The sequence below is a fragment of the Tinamus guttatus genome, unplaced genomic scaffold (assembly GCF_059628265.1).
Source record: "Tinamus guttatus ecotype Peru unplaced genomic scaffold, ASM5962826v1 Tinamus_guttatus_pri_ptg000225l, whole genome shotgun sequence".
In the NCBI taxonomy this organism is placed as follows: domain Eukaryota; kingdom Metazoa; phylum Chordata; class Aves; order Tinamiformes; family Tinamidae; genus Tinamus; species Tinamus guttatus.
This window is the reverse complement of record NW_028288759.1, coordinates 33,486-52,133: the sequence shown is the minus strand read 5'-3', so window position 1 is coordinate 52,133 and position 18,648 is coordinate 33,486. Positions and strand designations below refer to the sequence as shown.

At 36.1% G+C, this 18,648-nt stretch overlaps 1 protein-coding gene across 1 annotated transcript in view; it reads left to right on the top strand.

Moving 5' to 3' along the window:
- Positions 1-18,648, top strand: part of VIPR2 (vasoactive intestinal peptide receptor 2) — a 48,556-nt gene that overhangs the window by 26,226 nt on the left and 3,682 nt on the right. The window contains exons 5-10 of the mRNA XM_088525174.1: positions 5,270-5,367; positions 9,669-9,810; positions 11,988-12,138; positions 13,006-13,066; positions 14,269-14,338; positions 18,042-18,133. Coding sequence (XP_088381300.1) covers positions 5,270-5,367; positions 9,669-9,810; positions 11,988-12,138; positions 13,006-13,066; positions 14,269-14,338; positions 18,042-18,133 — 614 coding nt within the window. The remainder of the gene's footprint in view (positions 1-5,269; positions 5,368-9,668; positions 9,811-11,987; positions 12,139-13,005; positions 13,067-14,268; positions 14,339-18,041; positions 18,134-18,648) is intronic.

Sequence of the window (18,648 nt, the reverse complement as noted above, 5' to 3'; positions counted from 1 at the left end):
TAAGAAAACAGACTTAAGATATCTCAAATCCCATGAGAGTTGGACCTCAGTTAGAAAAAAATCAATCAAACAAACAAAAAAGCAGCCTTCAAATGGTGGCCTTCAAAATAAGATGAAAAATAGCATAGAGGAAAAAATAAAATTAAAAAAAGAAGTTGTATAACATTCTTACTGCATAATGGAAAGCTGACTAAACCAGTGGAGAGGCTTTTGGTGCAGATTCTTATTGTCTAACATAAGTGCTTATCATCCCCTTTGTGTTAATTTGAGAAAGCACCAACATTATCATTCTAAGTTGCTTTAGATGGATGTCTTAAGATGATATGAGTCACTTAGGATGACATGAATCACCCTCTGTCTGCTTCTCTTCATGGGTTATAAAAACAATCTAGATATCTGGCCCAGATGAATCCACACCTACAAAATTCATCATTTTCTACTATACTGTGTTGTCCTGCACTTTATTCTAATTTCTTCGAGGAAGTAAATGGGAAATTTACATTCCTTGGCATTGAAAACATTTACAAGAAAGTGAAATTGCTTATCCTAAAATGAACTTTGTAGACATATCCAAAAACCTTTTCCACCAAAAGGGAAAAAAAATGCTCAGTTTAATTACATAAAGCAGATACATTTCACAGTGTTTTTACTCAGTGCTGTGGAATCCCACCAAATTCCAAGAAAAGGGAAAGTAAGAGACATGCTGAGTTCAAATTGTTCTTGACACTAAGTAAAGCAGAATGTATAAGTACGATCAAGGTTCTCTTTGATGCATTGATCTGGCTGAAGTTTTCTAATAATATTTCTGGTGTAGAATCATTCCTATAAACTTCAGGGCGCATAGGACCCGAAGGCTACAGTGTCCGTGGCTGATTAGAGTCTGTAAATCCACTGCTTCTGTGTTTTAAATTTATGAAAGTTTAATAGGTGCTGTGTCTAGGACAAGCATAATGGGAGGAAAGTAATGTAGGATTAGTGCAATTCGTTCTGAAAAGTAGATGGGCAAATACGGAAAAAGTAAACAAAGACAATGCAGACTAAACATGGGTATAAATTTAATACACTTGGCACCAGTCAATTTACATATTTCTTTAACAAATACCTCTAAGTTATGACATAAAAAAATAAGAAGAATATACAGTCTCTCTGGATCTTGTATACCGGATCTTTCAAAGAAATATTACTGTTCTAGGAAGTGCAATGCATAGACAAGAATTATATGGTAATATAGGCAGTACTTTTTCAGAAAAAAAATGATCAGAAGACAACAGATTTTTCTTATCCATTCAGAATAGAAGCCAAATGTGAAACATTTCACCATACGTGACAGGTTTTCTTATTTCATAGGAACTGACTCGTCCATATTCAGAACATGAGAGCAGGTGCAAGGACAGGTTTCTGCTCTTTCAGTCTTGTCCATGCTAGCACAATCCACTGTTATACTTTTCAATTATTATTATGCACATACTTACTAGACTTTTTTTTTGAAAAAAAGATGAAATTGAACCTGCAGATCAAAATTCTTAATCTTTACTTGATCACTAGTATGCGGAAACACTCGGTGTGGTTGCTTAAACATAGGCATCCAGTGCTTAAACATAGGCCATTTGATGTGCCACTGCCATTGCAGTGCAGAGGCCCTTTGCCACCTCTGATGATGTCAAAGGCATTCCGTAGTAGTAGGTGGCTACATGTAGGCAACTAAGAACAGTCTGTTTGCTAGGCCCGTGGAGTTGTGTGTACCGAGTGGAGATGTATCCTGAAGAGTGAGCTGAATGTTTCTTTTGGCTGCATTTTCTCAGATCTTGATTCTGTAATCAGAATCTCTGGCTATAGAAGGAAGGGAGCTAATAGGGATGTTGCTTTGAAAGTCAAAAAGTTTGGGTAAATTGGATGATAATGTCACATGTTACAGGTGGATCCTTGCAGAATGAGAACAGAACTCTGTCCCCTCTCACTTGGTAACAAATTATCATCCATGATTGCAAGAAAAGCTCCTCTCATTCCATGTATGGGTCTGAAATCCACTAGTATGTGACCCAGCATGTTCATTTCAGTGCTCTGAGTTTGTAGTTGCACTTTCATTAGTTTGGCCACCAAAATAAAAGGCATTTTAATGCTGGGTTTGTTATTGTTTACCTGTTTTTAACTAAAATATGATTAACCTGTGTTTGGGTTCCCTTTAGGTATTTGAATGGAGAAGATGAGTGTCAATGAATAGAAGTACTTTCTACTGTTCAATAAAATGCATAATTTTGACTGACTGTGATTTAAAACATTAATATTAAATGTTAAGGACATGGAGCTGATAGAACTTACCTGAATTTAATTGCATCATTACATGTGTAATAATATGTGCAATAGGTTTTATATGCTGTAAAACCTAGACGAGTCATTCAGAAGGATAGGATTTTTTTTTCATATGCACAACAAAGTTTTCAAAATCCACTCCAAGCAGTGAATGCAGAAACTAGTTGTGTGAATTAATAATAAAGGATGTTATGACTCACTTTTGAGAAATTAATGCTATATTCAGTATCAGGTAGAAGCCAAGTACTTGAGTAATGAGTTCTCAAAAATGTCAAACATTTAAGAATAGCTACTTTCTCTTGTTGAAAGAAAATGTGCAAGTTTAAATTACTTCTTGTAGTTGTTGGACTCTGATTTCTCTTGAAAATATGGAATAGGAAGTCACTAGCAGCAGAACTACATAAACAAAATTGCTATTTTAAAAATTATTCTAATAATTCTTATAATATTCTTGTAATTCTAATTGCAACTTTATTGTAAGCAAGCTTATTTTATTAATTCAATTTTTCTATGCATCCCCACATCAGAATAATGATGTTTCTAGAACGCCAGCTTGCTAATGCTTACTGTGTATCATGCGTGCAGAGTTCTTTACAAGATCTATTAAAAAAGGGGTTCATGGCAAATGTCAACAGAGAGAAAGTGAACACAAGAGAGTTTTGAGAGAAGTAAGGAAGTGAAATTAGGATATCTAATGGGTAGGTGGTGGGAGGTAGTCTTAAGTGTGGAATATAGAGACAATGTGTGTTACACAAGAGCGTACAGTTTGGTCAGTTTAGTTATGTGTTAATACGTGATGCATGAGTGTGCATGTGCTTGCCGTGTTGGAGTTATTTCTGCTTAAGCAGACAAACCAAAGACTCTCTCTTTGGAGCAGATCTTATAATAACTCATATTGCATGTTGACCACTCAGTAGCAGAGACAGACTGTACAGCTGCTTTAAGTTTTTGTAACATAATGAGAAACCTGAATAGATTCCAATCTTAGACTATTCTTGGGAGGGAGGAAGTTATTTCTGCTAGGAACTTTGAAAGATCAGGACACAGTTTACATCAGAGCTCCTGGTTTGCCTACAAGGGCTGTTAACAAATACAGATAACAGGAGTCCAGGGGTTCCTGTATCCATGTCAGGATTTGTTAAGCTACTTAGTTATTCCCAGGACAAGAAAATGAGAATGGTGTAAGTCGTCCCTGTGTTCATTCTCAGTAGATATTTTGTGCATGGCTTTTGTGTACCTATAGAAACCTATAGATGCTCTGCAGAATCATAATGATTTTTGTTTTTATTTGAACATCACTGTTACTATTAAAAGGACACTTCTTCTAATTAGGTTTTTCAGTGAAGTGTAAAAGAAAATTTCTACTCAATATTTATACCAAGCAGATCAGTTGTTGCAACTTATTTTGCAAATGCCATTTATTTCCCTCAAAAGCAATATTTACATGGTGAGTATTAAGACTTTTTGACTTAGAGGCGCTTCAAATTTATATTTGTACACTTGGTAGAAAGACCTTTAATGTGGCCTGCAAATGCCAGCAAGATGACAACTAATAAATCTATCGTAGAACTGCTGTGCATTAGTCAAAAGTTTTGCAGGGGCTATTTTATTTGAAACTCCAGACGTCAGGAAATAAAATGCCCTTTCTTTCAGAATACAAGCACATAGGTACATGAGGATGCCAAAGTGCTGAGCCATTAAGCATGAAGCAATACCTTCTTCCATGATTTTGGAGAGGATATCAGGCTGAATGAAAGGAGGTGTCCAATATATTTGCAGTGTTCCTGGTGTTGTGAGGAAGCCTGTTATGGACTGTTGTAATTGACGCTGAGAAATGTTTTATCTCTCATTTCTCAGAAAATTGCCAGAGGATTGGCTGATACTCCTTTTGCTATGACATAAGCCAGTTAAAGAAGCATAGGAATGCTCTGAAATACTTGTCTCTAGGCCTTGCTTTCAGAGCTGTCCAAGAATTGACAGAATTGGGGAGTATGATTCTACCATTCTATCAAGGAATTGAAGGGCAAGTCAAAGTGTGGCAAGTAGAGAGAGGTGGAAATAAATGCATAAATTGGATAGCAGGAGACAGAAATTACGCTTCGTTGGAATTTTGAAATTCTGTTTGTATAACATGGCACATTCTGCACTGCTCTTAAAACCTTACCCATTAATTCCGTAAAATAGTAAATAAGTCTACAGCTTTAATATTTTATCTAGCTTCCATGAAAGTAATTTCAGTCTAATGACTTCGTTGTAAGCATAAGTCAAGAAACAACTTAATTCTGACATAATTTAGCATAATTTTTCTTGATATTCTCATTCTGAATATGATTTAATGTTGTAATATGTGACTGGTAATTTTACAGATAACTGCAGTTAATGAACAGACTGTGTTCCTTAATCTGCTTTTTCTTTGTGGAAAAGATAACTTTGCAAGCTTTAACAAATATGTTTACTAAAGATATAAGAGGTTGTTTAGTTCACAATTTAGTAATGTGGAATAGGAAATTAAGGGACTTAAACATGTCTTTAGACTTAAACTGCTACATAAATGCGTTACTGAGTACGCTGAATAGGACTCAGAGATTATCTCTTTCAGACATAATTCTTTTCAAACAGTGACATATTCTTCCCAGTTTGATAGTATTTATGGAAGTTTATGAATCTCATACTTACTTTGACCTTATTGACATGGAATAACCAGCTGAAATTGTGTCAGCTTGTGTGTTTAAGTTTCGAGGTTCAGAAGCTGAATTAAGGTCAATTGCCTTGAGATGTTGTAAAGCAAAAAATATGCTGGAGTAAAAATATTACACTTTTCGCCTCATGTTGTATAGCCCCAGGGGTGAAAATAATGTGATGTATGTCTTTTAGTCTTCATATTTAGTGGAAACTGATATCATTTTGTAGTCATTTTTACATAGCAGTAAGTGGTTTCTGCATATATTTTTCTGTGCAGGTCAACTTCTACGTAAGGGTGAAAGCAATTTATACCCTTGGACACAGTGTATCTCTGATCGCTCTTACAACAGGAAGTATAATTCTTTGTCTTTTCAGGTAGGTATTTTTCATGAGTAAATAAGAACAATGATAAACAGTATTAACAGTTGTCTGATATTTGGAAAATGCTTTGGGTTTATACTTTGCTCAATTAAATAGTTGGCAATAATGTAGTGACAACTTGACTTTGCTAGCACCAGTCATATAAAAAATTTCAAAGCACTTTATAATTTGCAGACATTGCAATCTATATGAAAATGAATAGTAATTTTGGAATGGATTAAATAATTTTTGGCTTGAGTATCAAAATCAACACCTTGAATTGCTCTTGCATATAAGTAGGCAGCTGATCTTAATGCTAGCCAAGTGGATGGACACGTTTGCAAAAGCTTCTGAGCGGTCTCAAGGGGTAGTATAATTGAAGGTAATTACCAATTTCTCTGGGTGGGGATGTAACCGTATGGATGATTCTGTTGAAGGAAAGTGCTAGATGTGCAAAGTTTTGCATAAACAGTGCCAGAAATGGCACTCTTATCTTCTGATGTTGCATAAGATTCCTACAGAGAGCAGACTCCTACTGCTAAAAGAAAGGGCAAAATTGTATTATCAGTATCATAGTTCTTACTGTCTCCAACTTCATGCCTTTATATTTCACTTCTACCTCTCCAATAGAATAACCAACATATTCTCCATCAAAATCCTCACACAACTTTTCTGTCTCACTCTCCATCAGGTAGTAAGAAAATCAAGAAAACCCAACACCTGGGTTTGCTACAGATGTGCATGTAAATTCACGAAGTAGCAGTAGCAAGGAACTGCGTGTTTTTTGTCAGAGCATGATGAGCTATTCCTGTGATTTATTCTGTAAACCTTTGAGAGTGTCATTGAATTGTCTCAATAATTAAATATGCCGAGCAGATACATGACCCATGATTATTTTTTGGGATATCTTTGAAAAAAAAATGAATAGAATCTCTTATGGTAATCTTCTTTATCCCAGAAAAGACTTACAAGCAAATCAGTCATCTTCAAAACTGCTAAAACCCAATGAACACCTCTAAGGCACTATGTGTATCATAGACACCTGTCTGTTTTCTGTCTGCAGAAGTCAGTCATTTGGAGAGAATAAGACAGATATTAGTTTGCTGGCATCCAGTTCGTATCTATACAGACTTATAACAAACATCTCTACAGTTTTATAGCAAATGTCTTGATAAATGCATGCTTAATAATTGTACAAAAAGTAGATCAAAAGTTTCAGGTGTGTAGTCAAGTTGTGTGACTTTAGACATGAATTGAATATCCAGGTTAAGAGGCTGATCTCCACAATCCCTCCATTTAGTGGGTAGAAAGACAAACTTTCGTATGAGAGATTACAAGGTCTTCCAAGTCTCTCTCTGCAAGGGAGACTCTGTTACCTATACAAGGAGTTTAGGGACATTGGCCTCCTAACACAGTAAGCTAAATTAGGACCCCATATTGGTTTTCAAGTACCCCCAGTCAATATTTAGTTTCCCAAGCAGGTAGCAAGGAAATGTTTATTGTGACATTTACAGCTGAAGCCATTGTAAGATATGAACAATACAAGCAAACACAAAATGCTGTGTGCGTGTCTCTGACAAGTTATAGGGTATCCCATACATTTTGTTCATTTTTAAGGGTAGAGTTTGGAAAATAGGGATATACCTGCAAGGTTTGACTTTCCTCTGTTCAGCTGGTAACACCTCCTCTCCTAAGTAGAGTTTGTCCTAAAAGGTTCCCACTTTTTTTGTAGATGACGCCAATATACTGCTTGTAAAGACCAGTCATTCACTCCTCAAAGACACTCTCCTTTGAATATAACCATCACCCTTTCATCCTGTTGTGTTGAAAGAGGAGAGCAAAGATTTTAAACATCTTTAAATTAAACTAAGGGAGTTTTGGGTAGTTAGGTAATGTGTTAAAAATTGGAAGTTACTAAAGCAGTAGAGAAGTGAACATTCTGACTTCATCCAGCAGAATTAAGATATGAACGCTGGATACTAGTGAAACAAGAGATTATTAAAACTGTGCATTGCTGGATTTGTATATGGGCACTTCAAATTATATTTTATTTAGTCATGATTTTCTTCAGTGCTGTTTTATGAAAGAATGAAGTGAATTTTAATTCCACTGTGGGTACCGTATTCGTGAGAAGGATGTGGGAACTGTTATTTAGATACGGATTTCTGCAGTCCATTATATATTGTCATATGCCGTCAGGCAGAACAGATACCACCTCAGGGCTTCATAGTTGTTTACAATATCAGCTATATGCACACTAGAAACAACTATTGGACTAGGAAAGGAAACATATCTCTGAAGGTTTCCATGCCTTTGCAAGATTCTCTTTTTCATTCCTTCTAGAGGTGATAGTTACTCTACTTGATTTAAATCTTTACAGAAACATACTATGAATACGCATTATTAATATCTGTATAGAACAGATTTAGAAGCTTTGTAGAAGGAAAAGATACATAGAACATGAATGCCTGAAAATATCTTGCTAGACCATGCAGACAACACTCTTTCAAGTTACCCTAGTGTCACTCCCCACATGATACTCTATGTACTTATATTTATGATTAAATACTTATAAATTATTTAATATATTAAATTATATATTAATAATTAAATTAAAACATATTGGAAACCTTCCGGCAATTTTTTTTGAGGTTGCCCATTTGTCAAATGCCAGGTACATCCTGATTTCTTCAAACTTTATATATAAACATAAAAAGTAACAATTTTGATTTGGTCAAAATAAGCTGCTTTCATCTTCTTGAAACTGAAGTTTCTTTCTTGATTTTGAATGTCTAAGTTCTAAGATATTGGACAGGTTATTAAAAGTGGAAATCAAAATACAACAAATAGTATTTTTCAGATATATTAAACGTGCTGTTTTTTTCTAATGCAGAATGAAAACAAATTGTAGAACGTAATATTTCTACATATCAGTAAAGTTTTAGATACCATACAGCTCTTACTATAGTTCCTTTGGGAATTATATAACTTTATACATGTTATATATAGTATAGCCCTATATATAGCCCTATATGATAAAACCTTCCAAAAGAATAACACTTATCATCATACATAACACTGAATAAAAATACTTTCTTGCCCAGGAGCTCCAAAGTTTTTATATGACAGCCTTTTATAGATCAAACTCTAATTATTTCAACTACTGAAAGTGACGAGATATTAAATTCTAAATTAATTACTCAAGAAAAATATTTTGCTCTCACACCTCTTTGGCATGTATCTCTGAGTTACATAGAAGCGTATAATGCCATGTAACATAATAGTGATAGCTCTATTTTTTCACAGAACCTGGTTCAGGGAAGGACATTGATACAACAGAAATAAGTTTTATCCAGTTATTCTGTCCTTAATAACATGGAAGCTACCAAAATGGAGCTATTATTTATTTATCTCCTAATGTTCCTTGTCTGAAAATGCTAAACTCATTGTAATTAGCCTTGCTTTGTAGTTTCAGATGGGCTATTCAGTGTTTCTCTGTTCAAATCTACACATGCACTGAATACAACTAGATATAACATCTTATTGCACCTTCATTCAATCATTTGCTATCATACTCTATGAAATGCCTGGGCTTCTGAATTATTTTCAGGTGCAGTTCAAGGTGCTGGTTTTGACCAAAAAAAATCATGATAGCAATTTGGTTTCTGGGAATTTGCTACAACATAACTATGTTAAATGGGGAGATTTTGAAGGGAATGTATTTTAACTTAAAAGACCTTCAAGTGCTAAATCGCTTCTCCTTAGCGCTCAGTCATCAGAATAGTAAATTCCTCATTTGTTCATCAGTCTTTCATAAGGCTACTAGACAAAAGAAGAGGATTTTTGTATCTCACTGGACAGAAAAGATAGGCAATCTAATGTTTTGCAAGATTTTTCAATTGTTCTCACATATATTCTTGTCATGGGATGGAAAGCCATTATACAGGAAAGATGCAGGAATTAAAGGAATTAAATTAGGAATCAAACAAGAAAATAATAAGTGAGAGCATGTCTGAAACACAGATTGATCAAGATTTTATCTGTAAGAAAAAGATTGAAGTGAAGTGTGGGCTAAATCCCATTGGCATCTTTTGGTCTGTGATATTGAAAGGGAGTCAGAGATGCTTTATTTGGATATTTTGGACAGAAAATAGTAATGAAAGAAAATGGTAAGGCAGCACTGGCAATATGCAGAGAAGAAGAGTGTAGGTGCTTACTCAAGGTTGATATCACTAAGAAGCAGAGAGTAATAAAAGTCTGTTCAAAAGGCTTTCTATCTCGAAATCTAAAATGACTATTTTTATATCTCTTCTTAGAAAACTTCATTGTACTCGGAACTACATCCATCTGAACCTGTTCCTCTCTTTCATTCTAAAAGCAATCTCTGTTTTAGTCAAGGATGATATTCTCTATTCCAGCTCCAACACAGCTCACTGTCCAGAGGATCAAACCTCATGGGTAATAAACCTCTTTTGCTATGTGGTGTAATACTGTTGCCTCACACATTTTCCTCCCCAAACCTTTTGAATATTTGGGAGTACTAAGCTGTCAGAGTAGAGGGTTCTGTAGAGAATGTAATGACTGGGCCCATAAGCAAACATGTTGACTGTGGGGGCAGTTAAAAGTTCTTAGGCCTTTGAAAGATTAGTCTGTGGGCCCTCAAAATACTGTTTTTTTTTTTTTTTTTTTTTGAGGATTCTTTTATTCTCTGGTTATTCCTGGCAGTATCCTCATACTAACTTATTTGAATTTGTTGAATTTTGGCCTGTTGACTAATTTCTGATGCTTCACTTGTGGAATGACTTTGGTAAAGCTGCTTTGTTGAGCATTGCCCGGATCCCACCTCTGGCACTCAGCAGCATGGAGGCTTTACCCGTTCAGCCCATATGGGTGCTTCACAGCTCTGTTGCAGGCACAAAACCTTAAAACCACCCAATTTAAAATCAGATGGTACTATGACCTGGATCTGAATGACACAAATTCATGATTTTGGCTTTAATGACATGATAACTTCATTATTCAGCATATGGGAATAGACCTGATGCAGGCCTAACTGCAACTGGTCTGGTACAGCTGTGTAAGTTAAGACTGTACTGCAAAGGGGGAATTGTGGTAAATGTTTATTGAAACTGAAGAGGGAATACAAAAATTGTAGGCATTAAGTGTCGATCTTGATCAAGACAAGCTTCAACTGTTATTTTGATCTATGTATTTTTCCCCAGTTGTAGTTTCTGGCATGTTGCCACTCTACAGTGGATATCCCTTCAAAGTCTTGTGGTGAGATTAGTCAGTCACTGAACAGGATGACTGGATTAAACTGCTTCTCTGGGCTTCTCTCTGTCTCATTGGGAAAGAAACAGTCCTTTCCAGAGAGCTTATCTATTTTAAGATTCTCTGCGGACATAGATGTCTCTCTTCTCAAGCTGGAGAAGAAGCTAGCTAGGAGGTGGCTGTCTTAGACCACAAACCTCTCTTTTTAGGGAACTAAAATTAGGTGAAATTGATTCAAGCCCTAGGGTCTTATTTACTTGCCTGAATATAGGCATATGGTGTTACTTGGGATGCCCTGAGATATCCAAGATATTCGCATGGGATTGACTGGGAGACTATCTCCTCCTGCAAAGGCAGCTGGAGTCAGGAGTACCTTAGGGCATCTGACATGATAGTAGATATTTATGTTCAAACAAAAGAATTAATCACTAAATGAATAAGATACCTAGCTAGGCATTTGTTATACTTGGAGTTTTAATAGAAGCAACAGAGGTACAAGGTGTTTTAGAATAGAGAGAGTAAAACAAGCAGAAAGTAGGAGAAATCACTGGATAATATTTAATTCACTAGGCTGCATTCACCATATCATCGCATTTCTCAGTGCACTCTCAGCAGAAGCATTTTTATGTTCAGTTCTTACCTCCCAAACTCCTGCTGGGAAGTATCAAAGCTGTAGCAGCCAGCGCCTTGGAAGATCAGCAGCACAAACTTCTGAATATTTATTCTGCAGAACAGCCTACAGACTATGTTGGGACTTCAGTTTATCATATATGCTCTTCTGTCTTATTGATTGAGAAACACTAGAGCATTCTATGAAGGGAAAACATCATTTTTAAAAGTCAAATTCAAATTTTTCTTTTTGCTTGAGATGATATTCATGATAAAAAGTTAGATTTTCATTGTTTCCTTTCTAGCCTTTAAAAATTCATAGAGCAGTTTCTTCATTAATTTTTACTATGTTCTGTAGTTCGAGTACAGTTTTTAAAAATTTATACAGCTAGATTTTTATGTATTAGCCGTTTAACAGCTAATGATTTAATCTGACAACCACTCATTAATCAGCTGTTGAAAGTGTGTACATTTATTGATCACCTTCACCTTCTAGAATATTTTTGCTATAATGTTTTCAAAGTTTCTGAGTGAATTTGCTATAAGCCATCTAAAACTTCTATAATATTTTTTTTTATATACGATATTCTTTCAAATATATCAATTTGCCTTCATGGCTAAATGAAGAAAAACTTTTTCTGCTTGACCTGTGTTACAAACGTTATGTTGAAAATTAAAACTTATAGGAAATATTACTAATAAAATAATACAGCATCTTTTGTGCAGCAAGTTTTACCCCTGTTCTCATATTTCAGGTGGGCTGCAAGGCTATTTTGGTATTTTTTCAGTATGGTGTTATGGCAAACTTTTACTGGCTCTTAGTTGAAGGACTTTACCTCCACATCCTCCTTGTGTTAATATTCTCCCCCAACAGACATTTCACAGTCTACCTGCTGATTGGATGGGGTAAGAACTTAAGTAACTTCCAATAACGGCCTCTTTTCTTTACCTGTGTATTAGTTAGGGCCAGTATTTCAAATGAGACAATATGCAGTTTCTGTTCTCATCCCCCAATTTACTAGTAGGCCTGTAGCCAGCCAAGGCCCATGATCACCTACCTATTCACATGCTCCTTAGCACGGCTCTCATCTATGCCCATTTGCACTCCTTGATGTTGTCTGTAGGTGACTCAGGGGACAGGATGATCCATGGACTGCCACCCCAAAGCATGATTTGTATAATTCAGGTTGACCTAATTTGAGAGACAAAAGAAAGCTCTTGGCCTGTGTATGGACACAGGCTATGCTATGCCGTGTGTGTTTGCTGAAAATCTCATTAAATATTTCCATAGGTTTTTAAATACATATGTTCCTTTCATCTACAGACAGGGCAGTGGCATATATATGGAGCAGTTTAAAGCTTCCAGGAATAAGTGGTCATAAAACATTTAGGTATTGCTGGGAATAAACCAGTATGTGTGACTTTCCTTATGAAATGCTTTACCCTTCAGTTTTATGTTGTAATTTTTGCAATTAAATTGGGAATGGGTATAGTATCTCCTTTTAGGTCACTTGGAAAAAACCTAAGAAATAAACCAAGAAAGGCACCTTCTTGTCTGTTAGTGATTATACCTGCACTTTTATAAGAAATTAGCATATTTCCTGCAGTGTTTGTTAGCAAGACTGCTAGCACTGAATAACCATTCAATCAATAACCATAATCAATCAGGCCTCTCCATTAAATCCTTTACTATGTGCTGTGTATTTGGGAAATAATGGTTACAAACAGACTGAACTTACTTATAATCTGCCTCTAAACTCTTTGTTTTTATAGGAATTCCTACCATATTCATTATTACATGGACAGTAACACGGATTATATTAGAGGATACTGGGTAAGTAGTGGGAAAGGGAAAGCCTGAAGTCCCCAACTGTATCAGTACCTGCCCTGCCTTGCCTAAAAGGCAAGCATGTGGTGCTGTTCACAGAAAGGTAGTTTGCAGGATATAAATACAGGAAAGCTAAAATTTCACAGATATGACACTCAGTGGAAAATGTCAAAAATCTCTTCAGCATGAAGTTTGTGGATGCTATTGATTTGGAACTTTTAAAAGGAGGAAGTGGCAGAGAGATGTCTTGACTAATGTTCCCCTTTGAGATCCTCATGTAGACCACTGGTATTCAAATTTGCAAAAAGGCAATGGGATTGAAATCTAGAAATCTTTGGATATCCTACATTCACGGAAGTGAAGCAATGTATTATCTAAGCTGTGCAGATTCAGGTACAACCATGACTGAAGAGAGCGAGGTCTGGCTGTTCTTGGCATGAGAAGGGGAGCTCAGATAAGAATTTTGCTGGAAGGTCAGACTTGCTACTGCTGGCACTGAGGAATGGGACAGAAGAACTAGTGGAACAGTTTTCATATTCTTTTTTCTTTTTTTCTGATTAAAATTTTTCAGTTATTTGATTCTGCTTTTAAATTCAAAAAGCTGCAAATTTCTAGATTTTCTTTGCAAATTCTCTAACATACAAACAATTCCTTTCTGCTTCACCATTATTAAACAATTAGAACAACTCTGGAGTATATTGTTCTTGTTTAAGTTTAATCATTCAGAGCATTTATTCTCAGAGTATTCAGACTACCATTTCTTAGCCCGCAGTGAAAATTAAATTTCCAGTTCTTCAGACAAAGTTTCAGCTTGAGTCTCACATTTTCCTCAGCCAGTTCCAACCATCCATAACCTGAAAACCCCACAAGAAAATTATGTCATTTTAATTGTATGTCAGTTGCTTTAGATCTTCTGCTATCCAGAGGCTGTTGTTAAGCTCTTTTTGGAAAAGTTCCTCAGCACGAAGTGAAACGAAACTTTGAACCTTGAAGGGCAGCAGCCCCCATCATTTTTAGTGCTACTCTGGTGTGCCTAGTGTTTCAGCTGATTTGAATATGCATATTAAAACCATGGAAGTAAAAATTAGAAGCAGGAAAAAAAAAAGTGTTATTTTAGTGTGCTTTGATTTGTGTATCAAAATACCTCATAGGTTTTTCTTGCTAGATGAAATTAATGTTAACATCACTTTCCCTTTTGTTTTTTGTAGTTGCTGGGATACAAATGAGCACAGTGTTCCCTGGTGGGTTATACGAATACCAATATTAATTTCTATTATAGTAAGTAAACTTTGAAGCATGAATTATAAATCAGTTCTGCACTATGCAGCACATATAGCCATTATTCTTTACTGCTCATTACAGACAGGCAAGAATTCTATTTTCATGAAAATAAATTATGCTGTAGGAGAAATTTTAAACAGATGCCAAAGCTCATTAAAATTTGTTGACTTAAAAATTTGTCTGCCTCCTATTAAATGAACAGTTGCCTTTGTTTGTATATTGTTTTTTTCCTAAAAATCTTCCCTGCCTGGAAGAAGCAAAAATCTGATTACTTTTCAATGAACTGAGAATTTGATTTGGCATGTAAATAGATAGCCTTGAAATTGAGGAAAAAAAAGATATTGCAGCCATAAAATTCAGCTGAGTATATCCCTCTTTAATTGAGAGCCTGAAATATATATTGAATGTGAAATACTTTCAAACATTTGAGCATGTTTCATTGTTTCTTCTCCTGTGTGGAGCTCATCAGAATTACTGGAGTAGCATAATAAAATTACTGCATTGGGCATAATATACTGTCGTTACAAGAAGTTTGTGAAAGCAGTCACAGTTCAAATTAATGTATTTTAGATACATTTGCTCTGGTCTTTGTACACTTCAGTCAGAAAAGTTTCTGTATTATTAGCTACACAGGATTTCAGGAGAGTCCAAGTTAACCCAGGACTTATACTTGGACTTGTCTTTTACTCCATGTTTGTGTAAAAAGCATGCTGAAAAATATTTAGAAAGAACTTCCTATCATCCTCATACAAAGTTTAAAGAGAGATCAGTGTAGGGTATGGCATGTGTGTGAAATGGCACAAGGTAAGGACTCACAGAAAAGACGTTTTATTATATGAAGAAATGGGCATGCAACAGAGCTACAGTATGAAAAGGAGACACACACCTAAAGGAGATGGAGAGTGTGGGATGGTCCAAAAAGAAGAAAATATGATAAACATCTGGTGTTTGCAGGAAGATGTGCACCTATTCTCTGGATCTTAAATTTCAACAGCTCTCTAGTAGACTCTAGTGCTGGGAAGCAGTGCTTCTCCAAAGAAGTCCCAGACATGGAGACAGTCTCCTCATTGGCAGACTTGAATTCCAGATGGATATTAGCAAAGATTGGAACGTGGGTTGGGAGTTAAGAAAATGTAGTAGAGGTCCGTCAGCATACTCTGGTATATCAAGTTGTGGACCAGAATCATTTTCTGAAGTCAGTTGATGAACAGCCATTCTCTCCTCTCTCCTTTTTCTTCTGCTCTCTCTTTTTTTTTTTTTTCTATTTTTGGTTTAATATAATGGAATTGTGAGACATAAAGAAAAGTTTTGCAAATGACCTTTTATAATTTGCCAGTTGCACATGTTTAGGATCTGCTTTCTCCTTCCAGAGATGTTTCTTCTCTTAAGCAGTATGTTCATGGGATGAGAGCAACAAAAGATGGCCAAGTAATTCTGCAGCTTATGCTGCATACCAAATCACTTCTCTGATTAGATGATTCCCCAGCTGTTTGATCAACTCTGTTTTGCATTTGGAAAGTTAAGCTGTGAAAGGAGAATGCAGAAGTACAGGAGCGATGATAAATCTGTAAGCAGCCCTTTCCTGAATTACCTACACGTAGCTAGCGCAGCTTTTTGGGACAATTGGGTATGATCATCAAATTCATTGTAGCATTTGGAATACCAAGCAGATTTACTTCTGTGCTGAGCAGAATGTACATTCACAGAGTAAGAGTAGGCATCCAATGAAATATCACATAAAATTGAGTGTTCATGATTAAAAAATACAGCATTCATGAGAAATGATTTCTGAAGTCACATCTGAATGCAGAAATGGCCTCTGTTAACTCAGTGCATCAGAGGCCTTCCCCAACGCCTCCTCTGAACGATTTTGGCCTGAGAAAAGTGATTTGGCAGACTTCCACACTTCATGTTGTACGCATTTTAGATGTCTTTTAACTGGAGGTGTGCTCTTTCAAGCACTTGCTTTGGAGTATCCCCTGTGTTCTCCATTTGGCTAGTGCCACCCCAGCTGCCTTCTCCATACTTATGTATACTGCACTTACTTAGAGAGGAAGGGTTGCTCGGTTGGAAGCCACACTTTTGTCACATCAAAGTAAATGAGAAATGTTTGTCATGGTATTTCACATTGCACCTCGTGTAAGTGACAAAAGAGCAAAAGAGAAGCAATGTGAAGATGGTATAAATGATACAAGCTTAGGCAACATGTTTGGACTTGAAAACTACTGTTAGAACAAGTCAGCTAGTGAAGAAAAGCACCACCACATCTTAAAATCTTACGGTACTGATTGTTTCATGTTTCATTGAACTGTATTATTCTAAATCAGATATATATTTTAAAGGACTTTAACAGACAATCAGTAACATATTAAAACCTTATAGAAATTTATTTGCTGTACTGTAACAACTCAGTGGTAGTTTCCACCTTCAGAGCCTAACACCAGCTTTCTCTGGCTGGATTTACAAACCCAGTCGTGCCATGAAATATTACTTACAAGCTCCAAGAAAAATGCATATTTTTTATTAATCCAATACTGTGCTTACAGAGAAAAACAGACTTGTTTTAAAACAATCTTAAATGTAATGTGTGAATGACAGCCCAAAATGAGTCACTAAAGTCTAATTCTGCCTGAGTTGATGCCTCAAAAACCAAAAGGATGACAACTTCCTCTATTACGGTAGAAACTAGATGGGAGTCTGTCAAGAACAAGAAGCTATTCTGCCAACCTGTGCAAATACCGAGTAAAGATTGTTCATTCTCCTACTTTGTGGCTAACAAATATACAGTGGGATGCAGCTGTTTATGCAGTCCTGCTCTTAGCTAGCTGGCACTGCTGCCGTGAAGGTGCAAGGGATTCAGAATCCACCACCTTAATACCACACACCTTTTTTCATGAGCATAGTGCATCCTAGACCACAGATAACAAACCAACACCAGAATAACTGGTGATCACAAGATGCCACAAGCCAAAGATGGAGATATTATGGGAGTCAGATTTGAGATCTCCTGAGTTTAAGTGTTGAGTTTCCTAGACTGATCAGGATCTAATCATAACTCCAAGTTTATGCCTTGTTTACCCAAGTGCCTCCAAACCCTGTCTATGAAATAAGATAATGGAAGTATTGATCTAGTTCAGAGGACTACTATGAGAATGAAATGTTAGATTGTTAGGATTGAGATGGCTCAGAGCTAATAATACCTGCAGCATTACCCAAGACAGACAGACAGACACAATAGCCCTCTCCAAGCTTGATGGGAGTGGGCAGATGACCTGTGCAACCATCTTCTGTCTTCTACTCCAGAGATAAGATACTGAAAGTCAAGGTGAGGAGATAGAGAGAGTAGGACTCACGTTATCCTTTGGGAGTCCAGCGGGGAATCCACCTGAGAACTTAGTACATTGCACCAGTTTTTGGCCGATATATCTTCCTGCCAGGAATCCTGTCTGCAACTGAGATTTGGGAAATAGGGATTACTGAGAATGAGGCCTTTCACTTGGGGCCATGCAGAGGTGCTCTGGATGAAACTGTTAGTGAAGCAGAAAGCAGACAATAGTTTTGACAGTGGAAAGCTTAATGTGTTCTGGCAAGTACACAAAGCTCACTGTCAAGTTCATTAGTCTGACTTAATTAACATTTTCTCGTGCGGTATGTTCAATAGAGAAGTCAGAAATCAGTATTTTTTTTTATTTTCTTGCAGGTGAATTTTATACTTTTCATTAGTATTATAAGAATCTTACTGCAGAAATTAAGATCTCCTGATGTTGGAGGAAATGACCAATCACAGTACAAGTGAGTTGTATTTTTAGATATTATATACAGGACGAAAATAATCTCTACAAGATTTACTCTGCTGAAGCCTGCTGCCAACAATTGGTATGATACTGTAATTGCATTTAATTCCAAAGATCTATTTTTAGATGTGTTTTAATAAAAAAAAATGCTGAAATAGAGATGAACATAAACTTTGTCAGATTCAGTGAAATTTTAATGAAGATCAACAAGCTTGAGTTCCAAATTTTGATCATGTTGTTTTGTATCTAAGTTTTCCTTTTCTGACCATTTTTTTTGCTTGATCGTTAAATCAGTATCCATTATATACAATACTTCTTCATCAGTGAATGTTGTGGGGCTGGAATTTCAATACTTTGCTCAAACTGAATTTGTTCCTTATTATGCTGTCATGTTATTTTTTGCCATTTATTGTGATAGTTTGTTCCTACGGCTTTCTAGAATCAAGTCTTTGGGCACTACAGTTTTTTTAGAGCCCACATGTAGACATTGTCTAGTACAGAAGGAAGTAACAC